This window comes from Vicugna pacos, chromosome 10 (assembly GCF_048564905.1).
Source record: "Vicugna pacos chromosome 10, VicPac4, whole genome shotgun sequence".
Classification (NCBI taxonomy): Eukaryota; Metazoa; Chordata; class Mammalia; order Artiodactyla; family Camelidae; genus Vicugna; species Vicugna pacos.
Genome location: NC_132996.1, coordinates 31,253,631 through 31,276,532, shown reverse-complemented (window position 1 = coordinate 31,276,532; position 22,902 = coordinate 31,253,631). Strand labels below are relative to the sequence as shown.

The window sequence follows — 22,902 nt, the reverse complement described above, 5'->3', positions numbered from 1 at the left end:
TCAGAGACATGAGAAAATGGAGAAACAGAGAAAAACAGTCAAACAAGAGAAAATAATACTTTGGCCATAAAACAAAGTCAAGGACTTCAGTTCCTTCTTAAGGGCTATAGATAATATGATAAGCCATATCTTTGAGTGTTTTTTTACAGATACTAAAACCCCCGCCAGGTAAAAGAAGTTATCTGTATGATGACCACAAGTACACAGACCCCAGACAGGTTGGAAACAGAAGGTTGATGATGTTAATTCCTGAAACACCACCCTGATACCCTACCACCAACCAATCAGAAGAATGTTCATGAGCTGATCAGATACCCTACAACCATCATTCTTAATGCTGCCTTTAAAAACACTTCCCCTATTAGGGGAGGGTACAGCTCAAGTGGTAAAGCACATGCTTAGCACACACAAGGTCTTGGGTTCAATCCCCAGTACCTCTATTAAAAATAAATAAACCTACTTACCTTCCCACCAAGAAAATAATAAAATAATACAATAATAAATAAAGTATTAAAAAAAATAAAAACACTTCCCTAAAAGCCATAAGGGATTTCTGACTTTTTGAGCTGCCAGTTCTCCTTGGTTGGCCCCACATGTTGGTGGGTGCCTTGCAATAAACGCTGTACTTTCCTTCACCACAACCCGGTGTCAGTAGATTGGCTTCACTGCACGTCAGGCAAGTGGATGCAACTTTGGTTTGGTAACACATACACATTATATATACTTTTGTATGTGTCATATATTTCATTAAAAAAAGCAAATGCTTTGTTCTGGCACCTATACTATGATAAAAGCTATCAAAGCCAATTTGTCAGAGACCTGTAGCTTTATTAATCCCTTCCGTCAGATTTCTGTTCTGCAGCAATACTGCTTTTCACTCCTGAATAATCTAGATGTTGAGAGGATACCATGTCTGAGGGATCATGAATAAGAAAAATGGTAGGGTGGGATTCAGTGGGCACTCATGAAGACACAGCTTATTAGATCCCAGTGATGGCCGAACTCCACCCACATCCACATTATAAAAGAAAACTGGCTTCTCTGTTGTCACCTGGAAACCAGTGCTTTTCTGTGGGGTTTTTCAAATTGTTGGTCCCTTAGGATCAGTTAGCCATGCAGCCCCAGTTCTTTCAGCACTGCATGTAGTGGTACTGGAGGAGGCTCCTATTAGCTGGCACCAGTTTGCCAGAGCCAATGTAAGCATCTTTCACCAACTCCAGCTTAAGTGATGTCACATTGGTAGCTTGAAATCAGCCCTGCTGGGAGTATTTACACCACAGAAACACGCAAATGCTACAAATCAGGTCCCCTTCTTATCCTCCACTCCCAGTCAGTTGTTAACATATCTACCAGGACACTGCTGGATGTGACAAAGCCATAGAATCATATGATAACAACTCAGGCCTCATGGTGTAACGGAATGAAACAGGATTAAATTAACAAACTTCCTCAGTCCCAGAGAATGCCTGACACATTTGCATTCAACTGTGAGGAGCAAGCATCCTGGGCTTCCCTGAATACTTTTTCCTTCCCCTGAGTGGTTCTAGGGATCCAGAGTTATCAGGTCTAGAAGTGGTCCCAGGGTCCCGGCAGACAGAACAGGGAAATTCCTAAATCAGCCACTGCAATATATTGGATTTTGCAACCATTCACAAAGTTCAATTTTGGTGGAAATGTAAGGTTTAAAATTCATAAGATTAAAAGAGTGTCTTTCCCACAAAAAATACACTATACTATTACTGACTGATCTGGCTTCAACAGCTGAGTGGTTTAATTAAACTACCGTTTTTACACTCAATAACTGACTTTTTATTCCTTCTCAGGAAGGTGTGAGGATTAATTTTTATTTGACTGCTAACATTTATAAAACTTACAATCTCCTTAGAGAAATAAAATACAACAGCAATAAAAAAAATTAGTCAATGGATTCAGCTCCATATAACATCTCCTGACCAATCCAGCCCCCAGAGCCTCGCCAAATTAGTTCCTAGTGAGGAACTTTATTTCATTCAGCAAGGGCTTATTCATTATCACTTCTAGACACAATTCTACAGGGTAGGCACACAGTAGTGAACAAACTGGTAAAGTCTTTGCACTCACAGAACTGTCTAACAGAAAAGAAAGAAAATTCAACAAATACATAAAAGAAAGTACAGTAACAAGAAAAAAAAATTTGTGACTATGTATGGTGACGGATATCAACTAGACCTATTCTGCTGATCATTTTGACATATATACAAATATTGAATCATGATGTTGTGTACCTGAAACTGAGATGTCGTTTGTCAATTATATTTCAATTAGAAAAAATTTAAATAAAACATACACATCATTCATGTAATAACAATAACATAAGAATAAATAAACTTGCATTTTCAAAGTCTTAGATATATGACAAGAAAGACATGACGAGTAGGGATAGAAGTAGAGTACCATAGGCGCATAAACCAGAAAAACCCATCCGAGGCCAGGGTTCATGTAAGAGTTCTCCAAGGAAGTGGCATTTAGCCTGGGATCTAAAAGCTTAGTAAAAGCTAACCAGGGACAGAGGGGAAAGAAAGTAAACCAGCATACACGATAATTCTGAGACACCTTTTCATGAACAGACTGAAACGGCTATGAAAAACTTTTCTTCTACGTCCTATTTGGCCACCGTTCAGCTGTGTGACCCTGGCTGAATCTCTGAATGGCCTGCCACCTCAGCTGCATGTGTTACATGAGGATTTTAGATTATAGCACCTCTTAGGGCTCTTTCTGGCTATTTGACTGCAAGGCATTTAACGTATATTATTATTTATGTGAATAACTGATAGTTATCTATACACATAGATCATTATTTAGTTAGTACAAGTAAAAACTGCTCTTTTTGAACAGGCTTTGAGCAATTTGGCACACGCTGTTTCCAATACAGGGTGGATGTTCACAGAAACTCCTCCAAGTAAAAATACTAGATTACAAAATCCTTTTTAACGCAGAGTAGAGCTGATAGGACAGAAATGGAATTTTTTAGTGCCAGAAACAATGAAAAAGTGTGAATCTGCAGAGGCAAGTAAGCTGTGCAGTTGGAGCACAAAAGGAGGTAAATGTGAATCTCTGGCAGCTTAGTGCCTGCGTTTTCGAGGACTGTGGGAGAATCCAGAATAATGCTGGCGTCTTAAAGACTGAGGATTACATCCTTAAAGGATAAACAAAACAGAAGTTCTGCCTTAAAGTAGACATTGGAAATACATCCTGTCTTGGACTTAATTTAGGTAAAGCAAAAACTACCCAGCCAGTTTCTAACCATTAATACAAGCCTGTATTTACACAGCTGGAGTCTATATTCACCCTACCGCTGTCGTCCAAAACCCTCAAGCTCAAAATTTAGTTTAAAGTGATTCCATGTTGGTAGTTCACCTAGTTACCTGGTAAAAGCAACCACAAATGATCTCTGAAGGAATGCACTTTAAACCCAAAGCTTCCAAGTTTCTACTGATAAAGCTCTAAGCTAGATGAGCTCATCATCACAAATAGCTAAACCCAAGAGACAACAGGGCATGACGAGTTAATGGAAATGCCAAACAAAAGAATCAGATTTATTCCTAATAATCTGCATTATTATTCTTAATAATCTTTGCATTAATTTTGGAATTATGAGCAACAGAATATAAAAATAACTATGTAGAAAATGGTAAAAGAAATAAAAAGAGAAAATTGAAATTATGTTAAAAAAAGATTATCAAGTATATTAGGCCAATCTGAAAATGCAGCAAATAATGCTCTACAAATGGAAAGAAGTAAATGGCTGAGAATTTTCCAGAACTCATGAAAGGAAACAATCTCAGATTCAAGAAACCCAATAAATAAATAAAAAAAGAAACGCTCACTTAGCAATGTTGAACTACAGGACACTAACCAGGAAAGCAAGATCTTGAGAGGAGTAAGAAAGAAAGAAAAAATTACATCAACGGAATTAATATTAGACTAAATGTTGACTTCTCTAAAGCAACTGAAGGTCAGAAAACTATGGAATGATAACTTTACAATGCCAAAATCAGAGTAACTGAGTTTTATGTCTGCCCTCCCATTTTTATACCCAGAAAAACGATCTTCTAAGAACAGAAGCAAAATAAAGATATATTTGGGACTATGGCTTTCAGGTGAAGGTTACTGCCAGGCTATACTCTAAGGAAAGCATCTTGGGGAATAAATATCCTAACCTCACTCTCCCCTCCTTCCTTATTTTGTGAAACGAATCAGAAACCAGAGACTAAGGGAGCTCTTTTCAGTTTGAAGAAAAACAAAAATCCCAAAGCCTCCAGGAGCATGGAGTAGGAACAAATGGAAGGCATCCAAAATAATTCTCCCGACTAATTTTATAAATCAAAAATTACCTTGATTCCAACCCAGATAACGGCCATCTAAGAAGGTGAATTACGTGTATCACGCATGAGCACAGATGTAAAGTATCAGCAATGCATAAAGCAGGCGATATACTAAGGCCAGTCTGGACCATACTAAGAATATAAGATTGGCTAAAATTTTTTAAAAATAATCAATGTTATTGACCAAAATAGCAGATTAAAGTGAGAAAAACCCCACAAGATCATAGTATTTGATAAAATGAATGATCTTCATCACCTTTCTGGCCTTTTCTGACCTTTGTGATAAAAAGGCTTAGTCAAAGGGAACCCTTAGACACCGATGGTGGGAAGGTAAATTGGTGCAGACACTATAGAAGACAGTATGGAGTAGCCTTTAAAAAACTAAAAATAGAGCTATTATATGATCCAGCAATCTCATTCCTGGATATATATCTGGACAAAAAAGGGAAAACTAATTTGAAAAGATACAGATATCCCGATGTTCAGAGCAGCACTATCTACAATAGCCATGATATGGAAACAATCTAAGTGCCCATCAACAGAAAACTGGCTTAAGAAGATACGTTATTACTATTCAAACAGAAAAAAGAATGAAATATTGCCATTTGCAGCAACCAGGATGGACCTAGAGAATATTATACTTAGTGAAGTAAGTCATATACTTCAAATACTATATGATATCACTTATATGTGAAATCTAAAAAATAATACAAATCAATCTATATACACAACAGAAACAGACTCACAGATAGAAAATAAATTATGGTTACCAAAGAGGGGTGGGTAGGGACAAATTAGGATTATGGGCTTAATAGATACAAACACTATACATCAAATAGACAAACAGCAATAGCATAGTATAGCACAGGGAATTACATTCAGTATCTTATAATAACCTATAATGGAATATAATCAGAAAAAAAGAACTGAATTGCTATGCTGTACACCTGAAACTAACACAATATTGTATGTCAATTATACTTCAATTTAAAAAAAGGCTTAGTCAACTAGGAATACAGGGATATATTTTTAATATGATAAAGACATCCACACTACATCTATAGCAAAATCATACTCAATGGAAATGTTAGAGACATTCCATTTAAAATAAGGAACAAATCAAGATGACAAGTACCATAAGTATTGTTCAGCATTATATGGGAAATCCTAATCTGTGCACAAATTAAAAATAAAAGGTATACAGATTAGAAAGAAACAAACACAACTATCATAATTCACATGACTGATTACTGACAAAGAAAATTCAGAAGAGTCTACAAATTATAAGTAAGAATTTTTTACAAAATTGCCAAATGGAAGATAAATACACAAAATTTTTACTGTATCGCTATATAGCACCAATAGTTAGAAAATGCAATTTTAGAAAAGATATTATTTAAAATAACAAAAATAAGGTACTTATCAATAAAACTAACAAAAGATATGGAAGACATCCTCATGTAGAAAATTATAAGCCTTGAGTGCAAGACTTTAAAGGAGAATTAAATAGATAAACTATGATCATAAATAGAAGACTTAATATCACAAAAGATGTAAAATTTCCCTAAATTTATCTTTTGACTTCATAGAAGTCCAAACAAATCCTGGAAAGAAGTTTTAATTTGACAATCTGATTCTAACACTTATGAGAAAGGTCAAGTATCAGCCAAGATTGAACTGAACTGAAGAAAAAGAAGGCTAGATGGTCTGCTCTTCCAGATGTTGAAGGTTATCATAAAGGATAGTAATTTGCAAATTGCGCTATTCGTAGAAATAGTCAAATAGAACAACAGAAAAGAGAATCCAGAAACAGATTCCTCAGATATAGAAACCTATACAGCAATTCACTGCAGATTACTGTGAAAATACACTGGAAAACTAGTTATCTATAAAGAAAAAGAAGTATGGATGTCTTATGGACAGGATGTTTGTGTCTTTCCAAAATTCCTATGTTGAAGCCCTAACCCATAGTGTGATGCTACTTGGAGGTGGGTCCTTTGGGAGGTAATTAGGTTTAAATGAGGTCAGGAGGGTGAGGCCCCCATGATGAGATTATCATCCTTATAAGAAGAAGAAGGGAGACCTGAGGTTGCTCTCTCCACCACGCGAGGACACATCAAGAAGACAGCTATCTGCAAGCCAGGAAGAGGGCTCTCACTGGGAACCAGATCTGCTTGCACCTTGATCTTGGACTTCTCAGCCTCCAAAACTGGGAGAAATAAATTCCTGTTTTAGCTATCTATCTAGCCTATGTATTTTGTTATGGTAGCTTGAGCTAATACAGGATGTCGATATTACATTTCACATTTCATTCTCATGAATTAAAATCAAAATTAGGAAAGGCAAAACTTTAAAATGTCTAAGAGAAAATATAGGAAAAATATCTTTATGACCTAGAGTAGGAAAGGATTTCTTAAACAAGACACAAAAGTGCTAACTTATCATAGAAAATACTGATATATTTTACTACATTAAATACAAGAACCTCTATTGATCAAAAGACACCATCAGGTGAGTATAAAGACAGCCATAAAGATAATGTTCGTAATACACACAACCAACAAAGGAGTCACATCCAGACTGTATAAAGAACATATATGGATCAACAAGGAAAAGAGAACAAACAAACAAACAAAAAAACAGAAAAAAGTGCTGAACAAACTTTAGCAAGAAAGGTAATATGAGTAACCAATGAACTTATCAAAAGACGGTCAACCTTGGCAGCCAAGAATATACAAATCATAAACCATTTTATGTGCATGCATGCACACATACTAAACAGTGTGGTAACTGCAGGAGTGGGTGAGAATGTAGAGCATTAGCAACTGGGTTAGGGCTAGGTTTGGGGTTAGGGTTAGGGTCATCCCTCACAATGGGAGGGTCAACCTGTATAGCCACGGTAGAAAGGCATTGCCTAGAAAATTTGAAAGCATGGGTACCTTACGTTTACCAGGGATACACCCTAGAGAAATTATTGCACATGTGAACCAGGAGACGTGCACCAAAAAGTTCTGCAGTATTACTCAGAATCAGAAAAAAACTAATTAACAACCCAAATATCATCAACACAAGAAAGCTAATTTGTATACATAACACAGCGGAATTTTATACAGTAACAAAAATACATGAACCACAGCTCCATTCATCTCTATTGCTAAATGTCAAAATCACCGTGGACTGAAAAAAAGTCAAAAAAGAGCTCTGAAAAGCAGAAACAGACAAAACTGAACAATATATTGCTTTACAAATAAAATTCAGGATAGTGATTTCCTTTTGTCAGGGACGGGCTGAGAGAATACGATGGAGGAGGGCGACCCCTGGGCCATCACCAGAGTACCTGGTGGTATTCTCCGCTTCAGCTGAGGGGTGGGCCATATCTGTTCATTTCATTATTCCCTCATTAATCTGTATGTGTACATTACAGACGCTGTTACATACATGTTGCATTATAAAAATGAAACCTTGGTAAATCTCACACTTTCATTCTCAGTCTCTGTACAAAGTCCCATTCAAAAAAGTACAGTCAAAACAGCAAAATACAATAAATTTTAAATGCAATTTAAAAAAACGGCAGATTATGAAACCACCTGTAATTCCATTCTCAGGACCTCCTCTCTCCTGCTGGCTACCCAAAGACCTAGATCAAAGCTCAGAATATTTATTGTTTGCCTGAGGAAACAACTGAGAATTTTAAGGCCTTATCAGTTTTCCTTCTTGATAGGTTCACATTCTACTCAACTCTATGGAAATCCAGGATTCTCCATCAGTGGATGGAAAACTAGTCACAGGAGAGCGCTAAATGGCAGTGATCCCAGGGCCAGAAGGCCTCTGCAAGCTGCCCTTCTATGCTCCCATCCCATGGGAAACTTCTCTAGGAGACCTCCCCACCAGGGATCGGCCTTACTTACATTTCTATCAGCCACCGTGCACTTGTGTTACTCTTTCCACAAAGTCTCCAGGAGGCAACTCACAGCAGGATCCCTGTTGAGATTTCTAATAACCACTCCAGCTCTTTTATGGAATGCATTAGTCACAAAATACAAAATGATGTCACACTAGCTGACATGACCAACCTCTCTCTACCAAGGCTCATCACTGATGCCGGTAGAGTCTCAGCTGATATCCAAGGGGACTTGGTAAATACTCTAGTGAGATGGTTCATTCTTGAGCCATTCGTCTTTTAGTATCAGCAGCCTGCTCGCTTTTGTTTCTTTAAAGTTTATAATGCTGCCTCCTGAGTTTGGCGGTGGGGAACTGCCTACCATAGCATTTGTTTTGGGGTTTACAGATACTACAACCTTTCAGGTTTGAAGAGGTCTGTGCTTTACCCAATCACCCAAATCACCTTAGTTTCATCACCTGGTGTTCTCTGCACCTTCTCCAACTCCTTTTCTTTCCTCATCGTTATGATACAGGCCATTAAAACTCTATGCTACACTCTGCTTATCTGAGGAGCAGGACAAAGCTGGCTCTGGCATCACAAAGCTGTGAAGAGAAGGTGTCCCTTGGAACAGCCAAAGTGTGGGTGAGTCCCTGTTCACAAAAGGGGCTGAGATGAGAGAGTATCAGTGTGGGTATCTGGTCACTGGGCAGAGACTCTGTGTGTTCTCTTCTCTTCCTGAACAGAGTGAGAGCCTTTCATGAATGGAATCCAAACTCAAGCTGGGTCATCTAAGCCGATCTAAGCTGAGTAAGGATTATGGTGCTTAGTGTCTTGGATGACTGGGCAGAGGAGAACTATGTTGCCCTCAGCAGATGAGCTAACAAAGTTGCCTGAGTGAATATGGACAGAGATAAGAAACAAGTGGCCTTAAAATATCAGAGTCACCTAAGAAAGTCCAATTTTCCTTTCTGTTTCAGGACCATCAATACACCTCTGCAGGATAGTGAGAGGGATGTAAACGGAGGAAAAATATCTCCACTGCAATCTTGTGTTAAATGTAAACATAGATATATAGCATCACTCCATAGCACTTCTGCCCTTTCTCCTGAGCTCCAAATAGGATTTGACCTTGTATAGATTAGTTTTGCCAATATCTACAGATCAGACTGACCTCCTTGTAACTTTGGTTCTGTATTTTATAAAGTGGTGCCTACTCTTCTCAATCATTCTCAGTTCTGGGATTAAAGCTGAAGATCTGATCATGGGAAATGCTGCTGAGCTGACCTGAGAACATGGCAAGGGCTTAATGCTCTCAGAGAGTCAGGCAGTGGTCTCTTAGCCGCAGATTATAGTTAAAGGATGCCAGGACCCACTTAGCACAGCCAACCTAGAGAGCTCTAAAGAACATGTGGTAAACAGGGCAGAAAATATCTAGTGTCTACTAGGGAATAGCTAAGAATTAGAAAACAGAAGAGAGACAATATTCTTTAATACTGCTTTCATGAGTAATTCTTGGAAACTGCAAAATGAATATTATGAAAGATTTGTTTATGGAAAGGTACAAGGAGGTTCGAAGCAAGAGCTCTATGGCCACTAACATGAATTTGGTACTCTGCCTCCTCCCGCAAATAAAACAAGGTGTAAGCAATCTGTCTGTATGCTGACCAGTAAGCCCCCCAAAATGAAGAGATGTTAGACTCACATTGGTGACATATTCGATGTCCTTCCAAAGGATGCACTCCCTGGGGAAATCAGCCAAGTCTAAGAAGTGATCCACCACCACTTGGCCGATTAAGTCATGACGAGAGAACCTGTCAAAGTCATAGACAGAGAAGTGAAGCTTTCGGGCCGCAAGGTCATTGTAGGGAACCGGAAACAAAAACACTTCGTCAAACACAGGGTTCAGCGTCTTTCTGTGCACTTTAGTCTGGTGTTTTGTTTTCCGATCGGGAAGCAAATAAATCTTGACATAAGGATCTGAAGTCCCAGAAAAGTCCTTGGCGGGCAAATTGACAGCCTTGTGAATCTTCACTATGAGCTGCTCTAAGTCACAGTCATATTTTAAAATGAAGTTCAGTTTCCCACAGGCTTTGCTGTTACTCCTTCTTCCATCATCATTATCCAGCGACCTCTGCTTATATAACTCCGGTTTAATTCGCCCAATTCCAGTCAACTGTTCCTGTTTTTGAAGCTGTTGGATATTGAAGTCTGGGTTTGACAGGTTGAGTTGTCTTCGGATAGAATTATGCCTTGAGTGAAGAACGAGAGAGAACAAAGTTATAACCTCATTAGTTCCGCGTCTTTCAGAAACGTGTGCCTGGGATGTAGGTAGACTGTTACGCACTGTTAAAAGCTTAGATCTATGGGCCTTCTTTTTTTTTGGCCTAAATTCAAAACGCTCATCAATGGAGTCAGCTGCACCCCAAGGCTTGAAGCCCAAAATCGAGGCCTGGCAGCAGGAAATGAACTTACTAGCATGTGACCTTGGAGCTTTAAAGGTTTAATGCACTTTCTAAACCGTCTCATGTGCCATTAAAGAAGCTTATTCAGCTGGTAGGAGGTAAAGATTTGTACAAACTGGTTTAAAAATAAAATTATTCACCTAGGTATCTAATATCCTGAAATTAAAATCATCAGCTCTGTGTTCTCTTAAGAAGAATGGATCTTTCTCTAAATTATATAGAATCCCCTGTCACTGGCTTTTAGCCTTATAAGGATGCACATTCTTACTGGTTCAAATCAAATCATTTCATCACAGGAAAATGGTTTTCGCTCCTTTGGAAATGTACATGGCAGGATGGGTCTGCTTGTAGTAGACTACGTTGACTCTGACAGATGCAAGGACCAGCTTGGTGACTATGCTTCTGCTGTACCACATGGGTGATCAGGGATGAGGAGGAAAGGTTTGATTTCTGTAATAAACACTGAGGGCATAAAAATTAAAGGTAAGCTACTATAAAGGTATATGGAGATTCAGTTAGACAAGGATGGACGCTGATATTTGCAAATTAAGTACTTGCTAACAGACTCTACTCTTCAGCCAGTAAGCTTATTGGTTTAGGTTAAAAGTTTCCCTGAAATTGTCTCAGAAACCTGCCTTATTTTGTGTGGATCTTCACCAGCTGAGAGAAGTCATCATCACATACAAAGTTGTCTTTAAGGTTAGTTTTGTTTGTTTTTGGCTCAGAGTTCAGAGCTGTTATATTGTATTTCCTGCAATCTCTTAATAACTTAATTAATACAGCCTCTCTACACCAAGAGGCGAAAGGGAACAGTCAAGCTGTCACTAAGGGATTGGTAAATAGTTGGAGAGGCAGAGTGAACATTTGAGTTTGTCTTCTTTTCCTTTCTTAAGACTACTTTATGAAATAAAGATGTAAAAATGGGATTAACAGACCTCAAAACATGTTTGAAATTATTCTCCTTTGTCATATAGATGTTGTTAGGCTGAACAATCCTTATCATCCTAAAATTCCCTCCTGACTGCTAATCATCCACGTGGTACAATGAGAGCACAATCACAGAGCTGTCATTTGCATCTGTCACAGCCAACAGTCCACCGCAAACACACCCAGGTACACACATTCCCATACGTGCAGAAATGATGTGGTCTGAAAGTGTCTGCTGTGAGATGTTAACTTTTAACAGAGAAACCCACCACCTGAAGTTCTCTCTGTATCTTGTGATTTTTCAAGGGGTGAGGAATAGTTAGGGGATGCTGTTAGGCACCTAAAACTGGCTTTCTGTGCTAGTGCAGCCAGGTCAGTCCCTCATCTAGATGTTGAACCTTTGTGATGCCAGAATAGAGCTTTAATCTTGCTCTATTAGGATCTCTGGGCAGAAAGGTCTGGCAGGCAGCCGCACGGAGCCAGCCCTGTGCAGAGGCCATAAGCAGCTGATACCAGCTCTTCCTTCCTCTGTTGTTGATTTTTCTTTCCAGGCTGGATTCAAACAAGGGCCCTACTTGAGTCTGGACTCAGCTCCCACCTATGATGGGTCATTCTGGGCACTACCTAATTAGCAGTGCAGTTTAAACACTGAAAGGCACCTTTGAGACCCACTAGATACACCTTCTCAGCACCAATGTCCACGACAGAACACTGGACCTGTGTCTACACCAGCGCCAACCCCTGACACTCTGCTCTCACTTTCCCCCAAGGTGGCTGCTGAGCAGACTCGCTGTGCATAACAACCTATCTTTGACGTATTTGAGTCCTGGCTTTAAATTCATCCCAGCAACATTTTGTCTCATCCCTCATCTGTAGGACTAAGCCTGCCATGTAAATTTTAATTCAAAAGATATGAACTTGGCTGCTGGGCAATGGAACATATTCTGTTTTACTTGTACACTTTCTTAGACATGAAATCTGGAGAGAAATAAGTCCTGCTTGCTCTGCTCTTCTAAGCACAACGGATTGCCAGAGGGTAGAGGGGGTGGGCTGGGGAGGGCATTACGGAGACATTTGTACTTCAAAGACCAAAGCAAGATCCCAGCCCCTCAGAACCCAGCTGTACAGGAGGCCTCCATTCAAAATGCCAACAGAGCTGAAGATTCTTTTCAAAAATCAAGCACAGACATGAATATATCATCTACGCAAATGTTTTTACACGACCAGTTTCATTCCCAACCCTGTTCACCTCATTCAAAATCGCACTTACTACTGGGAAACCAGTTGAAACCAACTGTAAGGTAGTGGCTTAAAGCAGATGGCAAAGACTGTAACAGCCCACGATAGTTCTCATTCCAGGAGAGAGTGGGCGATGACTGGAGCTGGGGGCAGAGAGCAGAGAAGCTCAGAGCAGCCCGAGAACCAGGGGAACTCATAGCCCCCCAGCACCCCCCACCCCCGCATCACCTCTGCAGATCTCTGGGCTGAGAAATGAGAAAGGAGAGCAGGGAGGCCGCCCCAGGGACATGAAGGAGAAGATGAGGTAGAGGAAATGGAAAAATCAATACCCCATGGCTCCCCTAGGCTACTCAAATAGAGGCGGGAAGAAACAGCAAGTCCAAAGTAGGAGAGAGGAAAGATACAAAGCAGAATATGGTGACCTGAGCTCCCCTCCCCCAGATGAGGGGTTTGGAAATGGTCAGTGGAGGTGGACCTGAGTGCTGTAAACTATAGCTCCCCAGGGTAAGGGTCTAGAATTTAATGCCACTGAGTGAGTCTGGCAAGGAGGGGTCTGTGTCTGAAGCAGACAGTCCCCTGAGTAGGTCTGGGGAGCTCCTGTATCTGGGTATTTTCAGGACTTAATGGGCACAATGAATGGATGGAGAGGGGGGCCCCAAGGATGGGGGCTGAGAAGGAACATTGAGAGAGGGTGTCCTCGGTAAGCAAGTACTACTTAACACAGTCTTAGAGAAGCTGGCCTTGGGGCTGGAGCTCGCAGCATCCTCCACCTCCCATCCCTGCTCAGGGCAGGAGGTGGTCATTTTCCTGGTCGTGAAACAGGCAGGAATGAAAATGTCATAGCTGGAGCTGGCCATCCCAGACCAGAGCTGGGAGACCAGAGCCTGGAGAAAGCCAAATTTCAAAGATGACCAACCAAATAAAGCAGATTTCCTACATCAAATTCAAAAACTTTCATGCCTGAAGGTATCTGAGCCGTGCTGAGTTGCAGCCAAGGGTTAGGAGAGTCAGGTGCTCATGTGCAGAAGGCTTTCCTCCTCACTTCTCCTCAAATTTGATTTAATCCCTTCCAGTGTCCTAATTTGAGTCCCAACAAAGTCTTGTTACCTGAACCATCTTGTTACCTGAACAAAGTCTTGTTACCCAAAAAGCCAATTACCTCCACTGGATCTTCAGAAAGAGGACATTACTGTAACTCAACAAATTTGAATGTGTACAGCAAGGGGTCAGCTAGGGTGAAAGGCACAGAGAGGCAGAGCCTAGTCACCGCCTTCAAGGGAATGCTTAGCCAGGGATGATGAGACAGTCATACACTAAGTGTAAATCAGGGCAGAGAGGGACAGGAACTGACCAGAGGTCAGAGAGAGGGAGACTGTCACAGATGAGATGGTACTTGAGTTGAGCCTGCCTACTTAACCTGGTCTTGTACTTCTCGGCCTCCCAGCTGATGCTCTAGACCTGAACAGGGAAATTAACAAAGTCTTCCTCTCGGCTCCCAGCTCTTGAGCAGGATGGGATCTTCAGCCCTCCTGCCCCAGCAGCTCTCACCTCACAAATGCCCACATCTTCCAGTCCAGGTTCTGTATAAGATTCCGAGCCCAGAATCTCTGGCATGCCTCTCACAGCTGGGTTTCCTCTGCAAACATGGACAAATGTACACTCTTCTGCCCTCCCTCATCTCAGGGACCCCACCTCAGAGGTGAAACTTGGCCTATCCCTTCTCTGGTTTGGGGCACCAGTGTTGATAAGGCTTTGAGGTCCATAGAGAGGAAAGAGAAGCAAATGGTGATTTCAGAATCATCACGAGTCTCTTTACGAAGTTCAAGTCAAGACAGGGAAGTCCAGAAACAGTGGGAAGTTTGGAAGAAGTGGGACTCTGTTTCCCTTCTTGGAATCTTCCCTGGTGATGGAGAGGAAAGAGGGTTGTTCCTAACTATAAGCAGACACAGAAGGGGCAGTCGCAGACAGACAAGTGCAGTTAACTGACTACAAGGGCAGGAGGAAATGGAAATCTGAGGAATTCTCGTTCTGGGATTCAGAGGCTTCTAGGGTGAGTGATATAATGGAGATGTGGGCGTCAGGCCTTGGCCAGTGGAGAGGTGTGGTCAAATGAAAAGCATGCCCTGTTTCTCCCATTCCCTCCCAAGTTAAACAGACAGGACAGGACACCTTGGTGTCATATTCAAATAGTTTATCCCCCATTACTAAAATAACCCTATGTCGACCAACATTTTCTCTAAAATAGCTCACATCTCATGCCTCTTTCCATTCCCACTGCTTTCAACTGACTTCAGGTCCTCATCATCACAGGCCTGAACTGGCTGCCTCTAATGGGTACCCACCCCATCCCACACATCTGACACACTCTTGCCAGATTAATCGTCTAAAAACAATTTGAGCACTTTGATGTGTGTAATTGGTGCTTTTCTTGTATATTTCCCCAACTAGATTGTGGGCCTTTCAAGACCCAGGGCTATATCTTTCCTCTATCTTTATTACTAGCACATAATATCGAGCTTTGCACAGAGCAAATGTTTAATACATGTGTCTAGAGTAAATATATGAATGCCATGGACATAAAAGTTTCTGATAATTAAATCCCAGTAGAGAAAACATACATTTACACCTGGTTTCAGGGTTTCATGGAAGTTAAGAGAGATCTAGGCAACTTCCATTTTTGAAGCTGTCAGTTTATTAAATCTCAAGAAATAACTAAATGAGTAATTCAAAAAAGTACGTTTTAAGTGTTTACACCTAACCAATGCTCCCCACACACAACACATATAGCTTAATAAAACTGTGATATCCATCGAGTAATTACAACATTTAATCCTAGTGCACCACTTAGTGGAGGTGTGGCCAGTAATTGGCCTCAAATTTAGAAGACTCAAATGATCTTCAATTCTGTCAGAGTATTTCTGTGACTCTACAGATTGTTCAGTACAGAGATAAGTTCAAAAGTCTAAACATAAGGCTTTTAGTGAACGTGAGACCTGGGACAAGGGACCTTCCACCAGCTTCACACCATTATAGGCACGGCTCAGTTTAAACTTTTGGTGCTTTGCCACTTTCGTCAGCAGAACACGAGAAAAGTGGCCTGATACTGACGCATGTACTCTGTCAGTCATTCATGGAAAAATTCCACTGTGTGCCCGAGGCTGCACTAGGGGTTAGATATTTAGGGAGAAATAAAGCTGATGTGGTCTTTGAGCTCACAGAACTCATAGCCTACAAGGGGGCAGAGGCAATAAACATACAATCGTAGAGTCAGAAATAGATTTTAATCCTATCAAGAGTGAAAGTAAGGCTACATGTGAGACAGTAAAGAGCAGGAGGGAACGGAGGAAAGAATACATACTGCAGACAGGCGGTCAGGAAGGCCTATGAGGAGGGGACATTTTAGCTGGGCCATTAAGGCTGAAAGGAGTCAGACACGACAAAGGGAAAGGAAAAGCATTCCAGGCTGAGGGAACAGCATGTGTGAGGGCAGAAAGAGGCGGGGATCCTGAAGCAACCAAGAGAGAGGACGGTGGAGCCGGAGTGATGAGCTTTTTCAGGTGAAGCCTCTTAACTGAGTCCACATTACTGGTGTCCCCTGGGCTGTGCTACATGGTGGCACTAGCTGGGAGGTGAGGCCAACAGGTGGCCGACAGGTGACAGAAGCAGACTGTGGCAGCACTACACAGGGCCTTCACAGACCTGATCAGGAGTCTGTGGTGTGATAATTGAAATTTTTATAAAACCAAAGTGTTACAAAGAAAACCTGAGAAGACTTAAAAGCACAGATAGAACGTTCATCTTGGGACATGAATCAGGAAATGGATGAGATGGTCTTTCAAGGTTCCTTCTATTTTGAGGATCCAGGGATTTTCATATATTTGGAGTAAAAACCTTTAAAATGTTCTGGAATTGAAAAATTCTGGAAAAAAATCCATGTGCCCAGCATATTAAGTCATTATATAAAAGAGATTTCATCCAGTGGGGAGGGTATAGCTCAGTGGTAGAGTGCCGGCCTATCATGTGTGCGGTCCTGAGTTCAATTCCCAGTACCTTCATTAAAATAAATTAATAAACCTAATTATCCCCCTCCCCCCAAAATAGGGACTTCATCCAAATCAAACGGAATTAATAGGAATTTTGGAGGATTCCAACAGTAACTAGGCTCACTAGAAACAGAATGCTAATGTGCTTGATCTTGGAAGAACAGAAAGTTGTCCTGACCGGAAACAATCTTAGAAGATGAAGCAAAGCTCATCTCCCGGACATTCCAAAAGGCAGGGGTAGGAGCCCCGTGGATCCACGCTGCAGAGGCCAGGGGAGGGCAGGATTTCCAGTGCAAACGCCGCAGCAGAAGCTGTGCCAATCACAATGACAGTGGGGAGGCCCTCAACTGGGAGGCTAAGCTTGGTATGGTTGGGGCCAAGAAGGTGTCCTGGGAACTTTAGGACAAGTGATAACAGCCGCAGGACGGAAGTAGGAAGAAAGAAAGTGACAGCAGCGAGAAAGTAAAGAAGAAATAAGGACTAGCAGAGCAGACTGCTTAGAGCCAACTCAGCAAAGAATACTTTCCCCCATCCCCAGATATGGTAAGAAAAGAATGTTAAAAATGTTCTGGAGCATCAAGGAAATTTCATTAATTTTCCCAATTTTGTCAGTAAAAAAAGGTTTTATGTGTGTATGTGTGTGTGTTTATAATAGAACACAACTCTAAAGAATTGGAAGACCACACCCTTCCTATTATAAGACCATGAGTCAAAGATACATATTTCCAGACACAACCCATAAAACTAGATCAGCAGTAATTTGCATAAGAATGTTTGAAATGCATAACGATGCAAATCATCAGTATTAGGTCAAATGCAGCTGGAAAGAGTTTAGTTTTCTTATAGTAGTCAAATATTATTACACTTGATTTTGGCCATCAGAAGAGATCATTTAGTTGCATGACTTCAAAACCAAAATACATCTAAATGTAAAATGCATTTTTACAGGGACAATTCCTTCACTCTCTCTTTTAATTTTTTTCCTTCTACCCAGTTTCCACAAATTAGTGGTGAAGATATCTACAGTCTTTATTTTCAAATGAAATCTATTTCTTGATATGCAGGTTACTTATAAACTTTTCTAGAATAAGACTAACAATTATAGTGATATGACTGCTGCCAATTCATTAGAATTATGGCAGTCTTGTTCTAGAATCTAATAAAAACACAGTACTATCACTCTGTACTGATGGAACCCAGATCAGAAAAATTAACACACAGAATAAGGCCAAGTGGAAGACAATCCCAATGGAGATTCCATCTGAAGGGCCTAGTTTCTGAAGCACTGAAAGGATTTCATTATGAGTCCGCACCACTGCACAAACTCCACGGCAGCATCCAACGGAGCTCCAGTTATATTTAAGTCTTAATTCTAAAGAGAAATTCTAATGATAAAATCTGAGGATTTCTTCTAAATCAAATGGCAAACAACCATCCATTTCCTCACAGAGGAATATTTTAGGTAAAGCTCTTTGATTCAGACTTGGAAATGATGCTAAAATAGGTTTCTGAAAAAATTAAATTATAAACTGTCATATTCCATCCCACTTAACGTGAATGAGCAAAGCCTCTAGGATAAACTTGATTAACATAAAAAAAGGGTAAAATCTTATTTCTATTTCTAGGGAACAAATTTTAAAAAGATTAAAAAAAATAACCACACACTGTACTTGTACTTTCCAAATAACAGCACACGCTAGACCTCTAGCTATCACTCAAGCAAATATTTCCATTTTAATGAAAGCTGCTTTCTGAGTCTCTCTTCCTGAAGTCTCTTATTGAGAGAGAATTTTTATATCCAGTGATTCAGAACTGGCTATTTAACCTCAAAGCCACCTTTATGCATCTGGGTCTTGGGGGGGGCATGTCTTGATGATAATGAGGATAAGAACCACAGTACTGAAGGCAACATGGCAGCCCACGTGGTGGGGAACATACCAGGCACAGACCTGTGCAGAGCACATGACGCACACATTATCACTTCATTCTTAAAACCACCTATCACCATTCCTCTCTCACACAAGAGGAAAACAGAAACAGACGAAGGTTAAATAACGTGTCCAACATGACACATGTAGCTAGAGCTAGTTCGCTGGAGCCCAGAGCCCTTGCTTTCTATCACTGCACTATATCATTTTTCTACTACACGAGAGCACAAAGCATCCAGCCCATGGAAAGAGAGCGACCCTAGGCCTGGGCACCTCTGTAGACCATGCAAAGGCTGGAGATGGACAAAGTCCTCCAGCTACTGTGTGGAGTCTAAAGAGAGCCTGTGTGTGACAGCCAGGCTAGGTCAGAGGCACCGGGAATAAACTTGGTAACACTAGGAGGGCAGCACAGAAGAGGGAGTAAAAACTCAGGCTCTGGTGTTGGTTGAGCCAGAGCTCAAATCTGGACCTGGGTGCTTACCCATATATGACTTTATTTCTAAATTTCCTTGGCTCAAGTTGCTTCTTCTACAAGATGAAAATGAGAATAGGATCTGTCTCACACAAAGTTGTGAACCATAATAAAATATAAAGTTCTTAGATAACACTTGATACGGTAAGTCTTAGCAATGTTAACTATTATTGTCATGAACTAAGCAGAGACTATGCAGCACTCAGGAACCTAAGGGAGTATAGGAAGTATCAAATTTTCCATTTTGCGTCTCTGATACTGAATGGACGTGAGCAAGGTCACAGGCTCCTTGGCTGATCAATGCCACTGCCACCAAGAGAAGGGGACGGGGCATTGCTTGCCTTGTATTTAGAGAGGAAAGGGGCGTTACTGACCGAGCCGATGAGGTTGGCTCTGTGACTTGGCGCTGGATGCGGACGCCATGAGCACAGTTCTCCTGGTCCCCAGACTGGGTAGAGTGGGGAAGGTCAGGGGAGGTGTGGCTGATCTTCATGGAGGCGTCTGCACAAGGAGTGGGAGGGTCTAGGAAGCCCTCACTGTTCTCCTGCTCATTGGTCTCTGTGTCCGTGTAGTTAAGAGGCTCCTGGTTGTTTTCTTTGCTACCAGAGAACAGGCCTCGTTCTCGCCATGGAACCCAGCAGAGTTTCCAAGACACGAAGAGAGAAACGCCAAAGAGAGCAAGGCCACAGGCAGTGACCACGAGGGTCAGCAGGCTCACTGAGATATCTGCAAAGAAGCAAAGATCAAAGGTCAGTGTGATTGCTCCTCCCGTGCCCACCCACTGCACGGTGCGGGCAGAATAATCTCTCATCCGTCTGTCCCTCAGGAGTGACAGTGGAAGGCCAGGCTGGAGATGCTGCTGGGTCACCCGACTCTGTGACAGGGACAGTGAGGACTCAGACACAAGTGCAGATGAGGTAACACGCAGGCATGTTTAGAAATAATAAACAGGCTGCAACAGCAAGAGACAGGGAGTATTTAGGGGACTAGGAATGCCCTGCATGTCAACCGAGACCCTAGTCCTCTGCAATATAAATCAATGACATTCTGGGAGCAGGGCGGTTTCAACTACCCTTAAAAATTCCCCTGTCATCTCAGAGAGCTGTATGATATAATTTGGGAATTATTCAAGTAACACATTATTTAACTAACACCTTTTTAAAATAAGAGAAATTAAAATCCAGGTATAGGAGTAGGGAAGTGATCCAGGTAGGGGAATAGGGATGTGATCCAGGTAGGGGAGAAGGGAAGTGATCCAGGCAGAGGAGAAGGGAAGTCATCCAGGTAGGAGAGTACAGAAGAGTAGGGAGAATAGGGAAGTGACCCAGGGGAGTATGGAAGGTCAGTAAAGGCGGTTTTATCAAGTTAGTTACCACAGTGGGGGACCAGAGGTTAAGCTGCTGGGGAGGCTCCACACTCTACACCTTGATTTGAGGGTAGTTCTCCAGGGGCATTTCCAACCTACAGCATGCGTGGCAAAGTTAGCTTCTGTGGCCAGAAAATTCCCACATTTCAAATAAATGCAGGGGCTGGCCTTGGAGGTCAGCAGGCACGTGTTCAAATGGTGAGGGAGAAGGAATCTGGGGGCAACGATAGCGTCTGCTACATGGACCACAGCCCCACGACCTCAGTGAGGGTCCATGGCAGTGCACTGTCTAGTGGCTGTGTTCCTAACTCTCAGAACAATGGCCAAACCCCTCCAGGCTTCCGCCCCACCCTACAGGAGAGCCAGGGGGGCTAAGGCATCAACCTCAGTTGATAGCATCAACTGTGGTGCTATCAACTCCTCCCTTTAAAGGACACCCCTACCTGCTTTACTGGGCTCCATTACCCCCAGGAACCTCAAGGATTCTCTCCCAGGATCTGTTTTCACTATCCATCATTAATATTTGCATTGCTTCAGCCAAAGTTTTCTGAATGCCCATTACATGCCAGGGGCTGTGCCAGGCTTCGGAGATGCAATGGGGAATGTGATAGACACACTCTACACCTTCACAGACTCATATTCTAGTGACAGGGAAAATGAGGAATCATACTTAACAGTCACAGTTTCAACTATCTGCAGCATGACAACAATCCACAACATGAGACAGCCTTCATCTCTGCTCAGTGTGCACATGAAGCCTTCCTGCAAGTCACTTACTCCTGAGTCAAGCTGACCACCTAGTGTCCATGTGCTTTTCAACATGACTCTGAAGGTACTTATCATTCTTATGAAATGATCAAACAATTTTTCATGAAAAGATTGCTCTGGACAGAAAGCCAGCTACCAGGGCTGCTGATGGATCTAATGTATCTCCTCTATGCCTCCCAACGAATCTTTGCCCTTGTGGCAAAACAATTTATGTCTCTGTTTGAAATCATGGGGGGGGTTCCAGTTTCAACATGGGTAAACGAGCTCAAAATCTTGGCTTATCCCATTTCTCTCCTCAAATATCACTGAAATGGGAGAAGCAAACTATATAACTATGGAAAGCAAGGACAGGTAATATCAATTTATCAGTGATCCAGTAACAGTGAGGAATTTCTGAAATTGTTTGAAAGGAAAAGCCAATTGGTGCCGAACATTTAACATAGGCAAATGAAGGGACACTAAGGGAAAAATAAAAATTAAAAATCCCAAGTGCAGAGTGAAAAAGGGCGGGGATGGCAGATAGGGAGCAGAGTCAGCGAGGGCAGAGTAAAGCGCACAGAACATCATACCTCATGGAGCCCCAGTACGAAGAAGGGAGAGGATGGATGGTTTGACCACAGCTCACACAGCAGGATGGAAAATTTACTGATAAAAACTTCTATGACAGATAGTATTCCTGAGGGCTCAGGGAAGGAGGAGACCCCAGCCCAGTTAATCAGGCTGCCACGGCAAACATCAATCCCTACCCCCTCCAATGAAATCTAAAAACAAAACAAGCTCCACAACACAGTGCAATCCCGTTACACACTCTTTAGTCCAGAGGTAAAACCCCTTCCCTATATCCTGTTAATCACTTCAGCACCGTTTTGACACAGACACCACTGGGAGACCACTGACAAAGGCAGGAGAAGTACATCGGAAGGCAGAATGTTTTAGAAGTGTGACGTGATAATTATGGGAGGAGCTTAAATCCCAATCCCCTGATGTTGGCCTTGGCCACCTAACTTGCTCTGGTCAATGAAATATGAGTGGACATGGCCCATGCCACCTTGGACCACAGGACTCTTAGGCTCCCACCTTCTGCTGTGAAAAGAAGAGGTCTTAAATAAGGTCTTGATATTTTAGCCTGGGTGCCATAAAGGAAGACTTGTGGCACAGGCCCAAAGCCCAGAGTGAGAAGCAAACTTAAACCTGACACACAGGCTGAGGCAGGGCAATAACTGATCCACAGATCCATAAGCAAAACCCAAAGAGTTTGGGGTGGGGGCTGTGGGTAGAGCTCAGTGGTAGAGCATGTGCTTAGTATGCATGAGGTCCTGGGTTCGATCTCCAGTACCTACATTAAACAAACAAACCTAATTACCTGCCCCCCACACCCTCAAAACACTAAATAGTTAGTATTTCATTTAAGCCACCAAGATTTCGAAGGTGTTTGTTACCATCGCAAAAA

The 22,902-nt window shown here is 41.7% G+C and overlaps 1 protein-coding gene, 1 long non-coding RNA gene and 1 other non-coding gene across 14 annotated transcripts in view; 2 read left to right on the top strand and 1 right to left on the bottom strand.

Moving 5' to 3' along the window:
• Nucleotides 1-22,902, bottom strand: part of SYT9 (synaptotagmin 9) — a 293,034-nt gene that overhangs the window by 101,502 nt on the left and 168,630 nt on the right. For 11 of the 12 annotated variants that reach the window (XR_012076565.1, XM_072969414.1, XM_072969415.1 and 8 more), the window contains 2 exons: nucleotides 19,693-20,044; nucleotides 9,950-10,496 (listed from right to left, as the gene is read on the bottom strand). Coding sequence is in view for 11 of the 12 variants with exons in the window: in XM_072969414.1 (XP_072825515.1) it covers nucleotides 9,950-10,496; nucleotides 19,693-20,044 (899 nt within the window). In the remaining variant the exon portion in view is untranslated. The remainder of the gene's footprint in view (nucleotides 1-9,949; nucleotides 10,497-19,692; nucleotides 20,045-22,902) is intronic. The other variant, XM_072969421.1, reaches the window with a different exon arrangement.
• LOC140698706 (uncharacterized) lies at nucleotides 8,487-10,861 on the top strand. The gene is made up of 3 exons (XR_012076566.1): nucleotides 8,487-8,679; nucleotides 8,780-8,889; nucleotides 9,225-10,861. It is a non-coding gene; the product is annotated as an uncharacterized lncRNA (long non-coding RNA).
• TRNAD-AUC (transfer RNA aspartic acid (anticodon AUC)) lies at nucleotides 16,859-16,930 on the top strand. Its single transcript has one exon. It is a non-coding gene; the product is annotated as a tRNA-Asp (tRNA).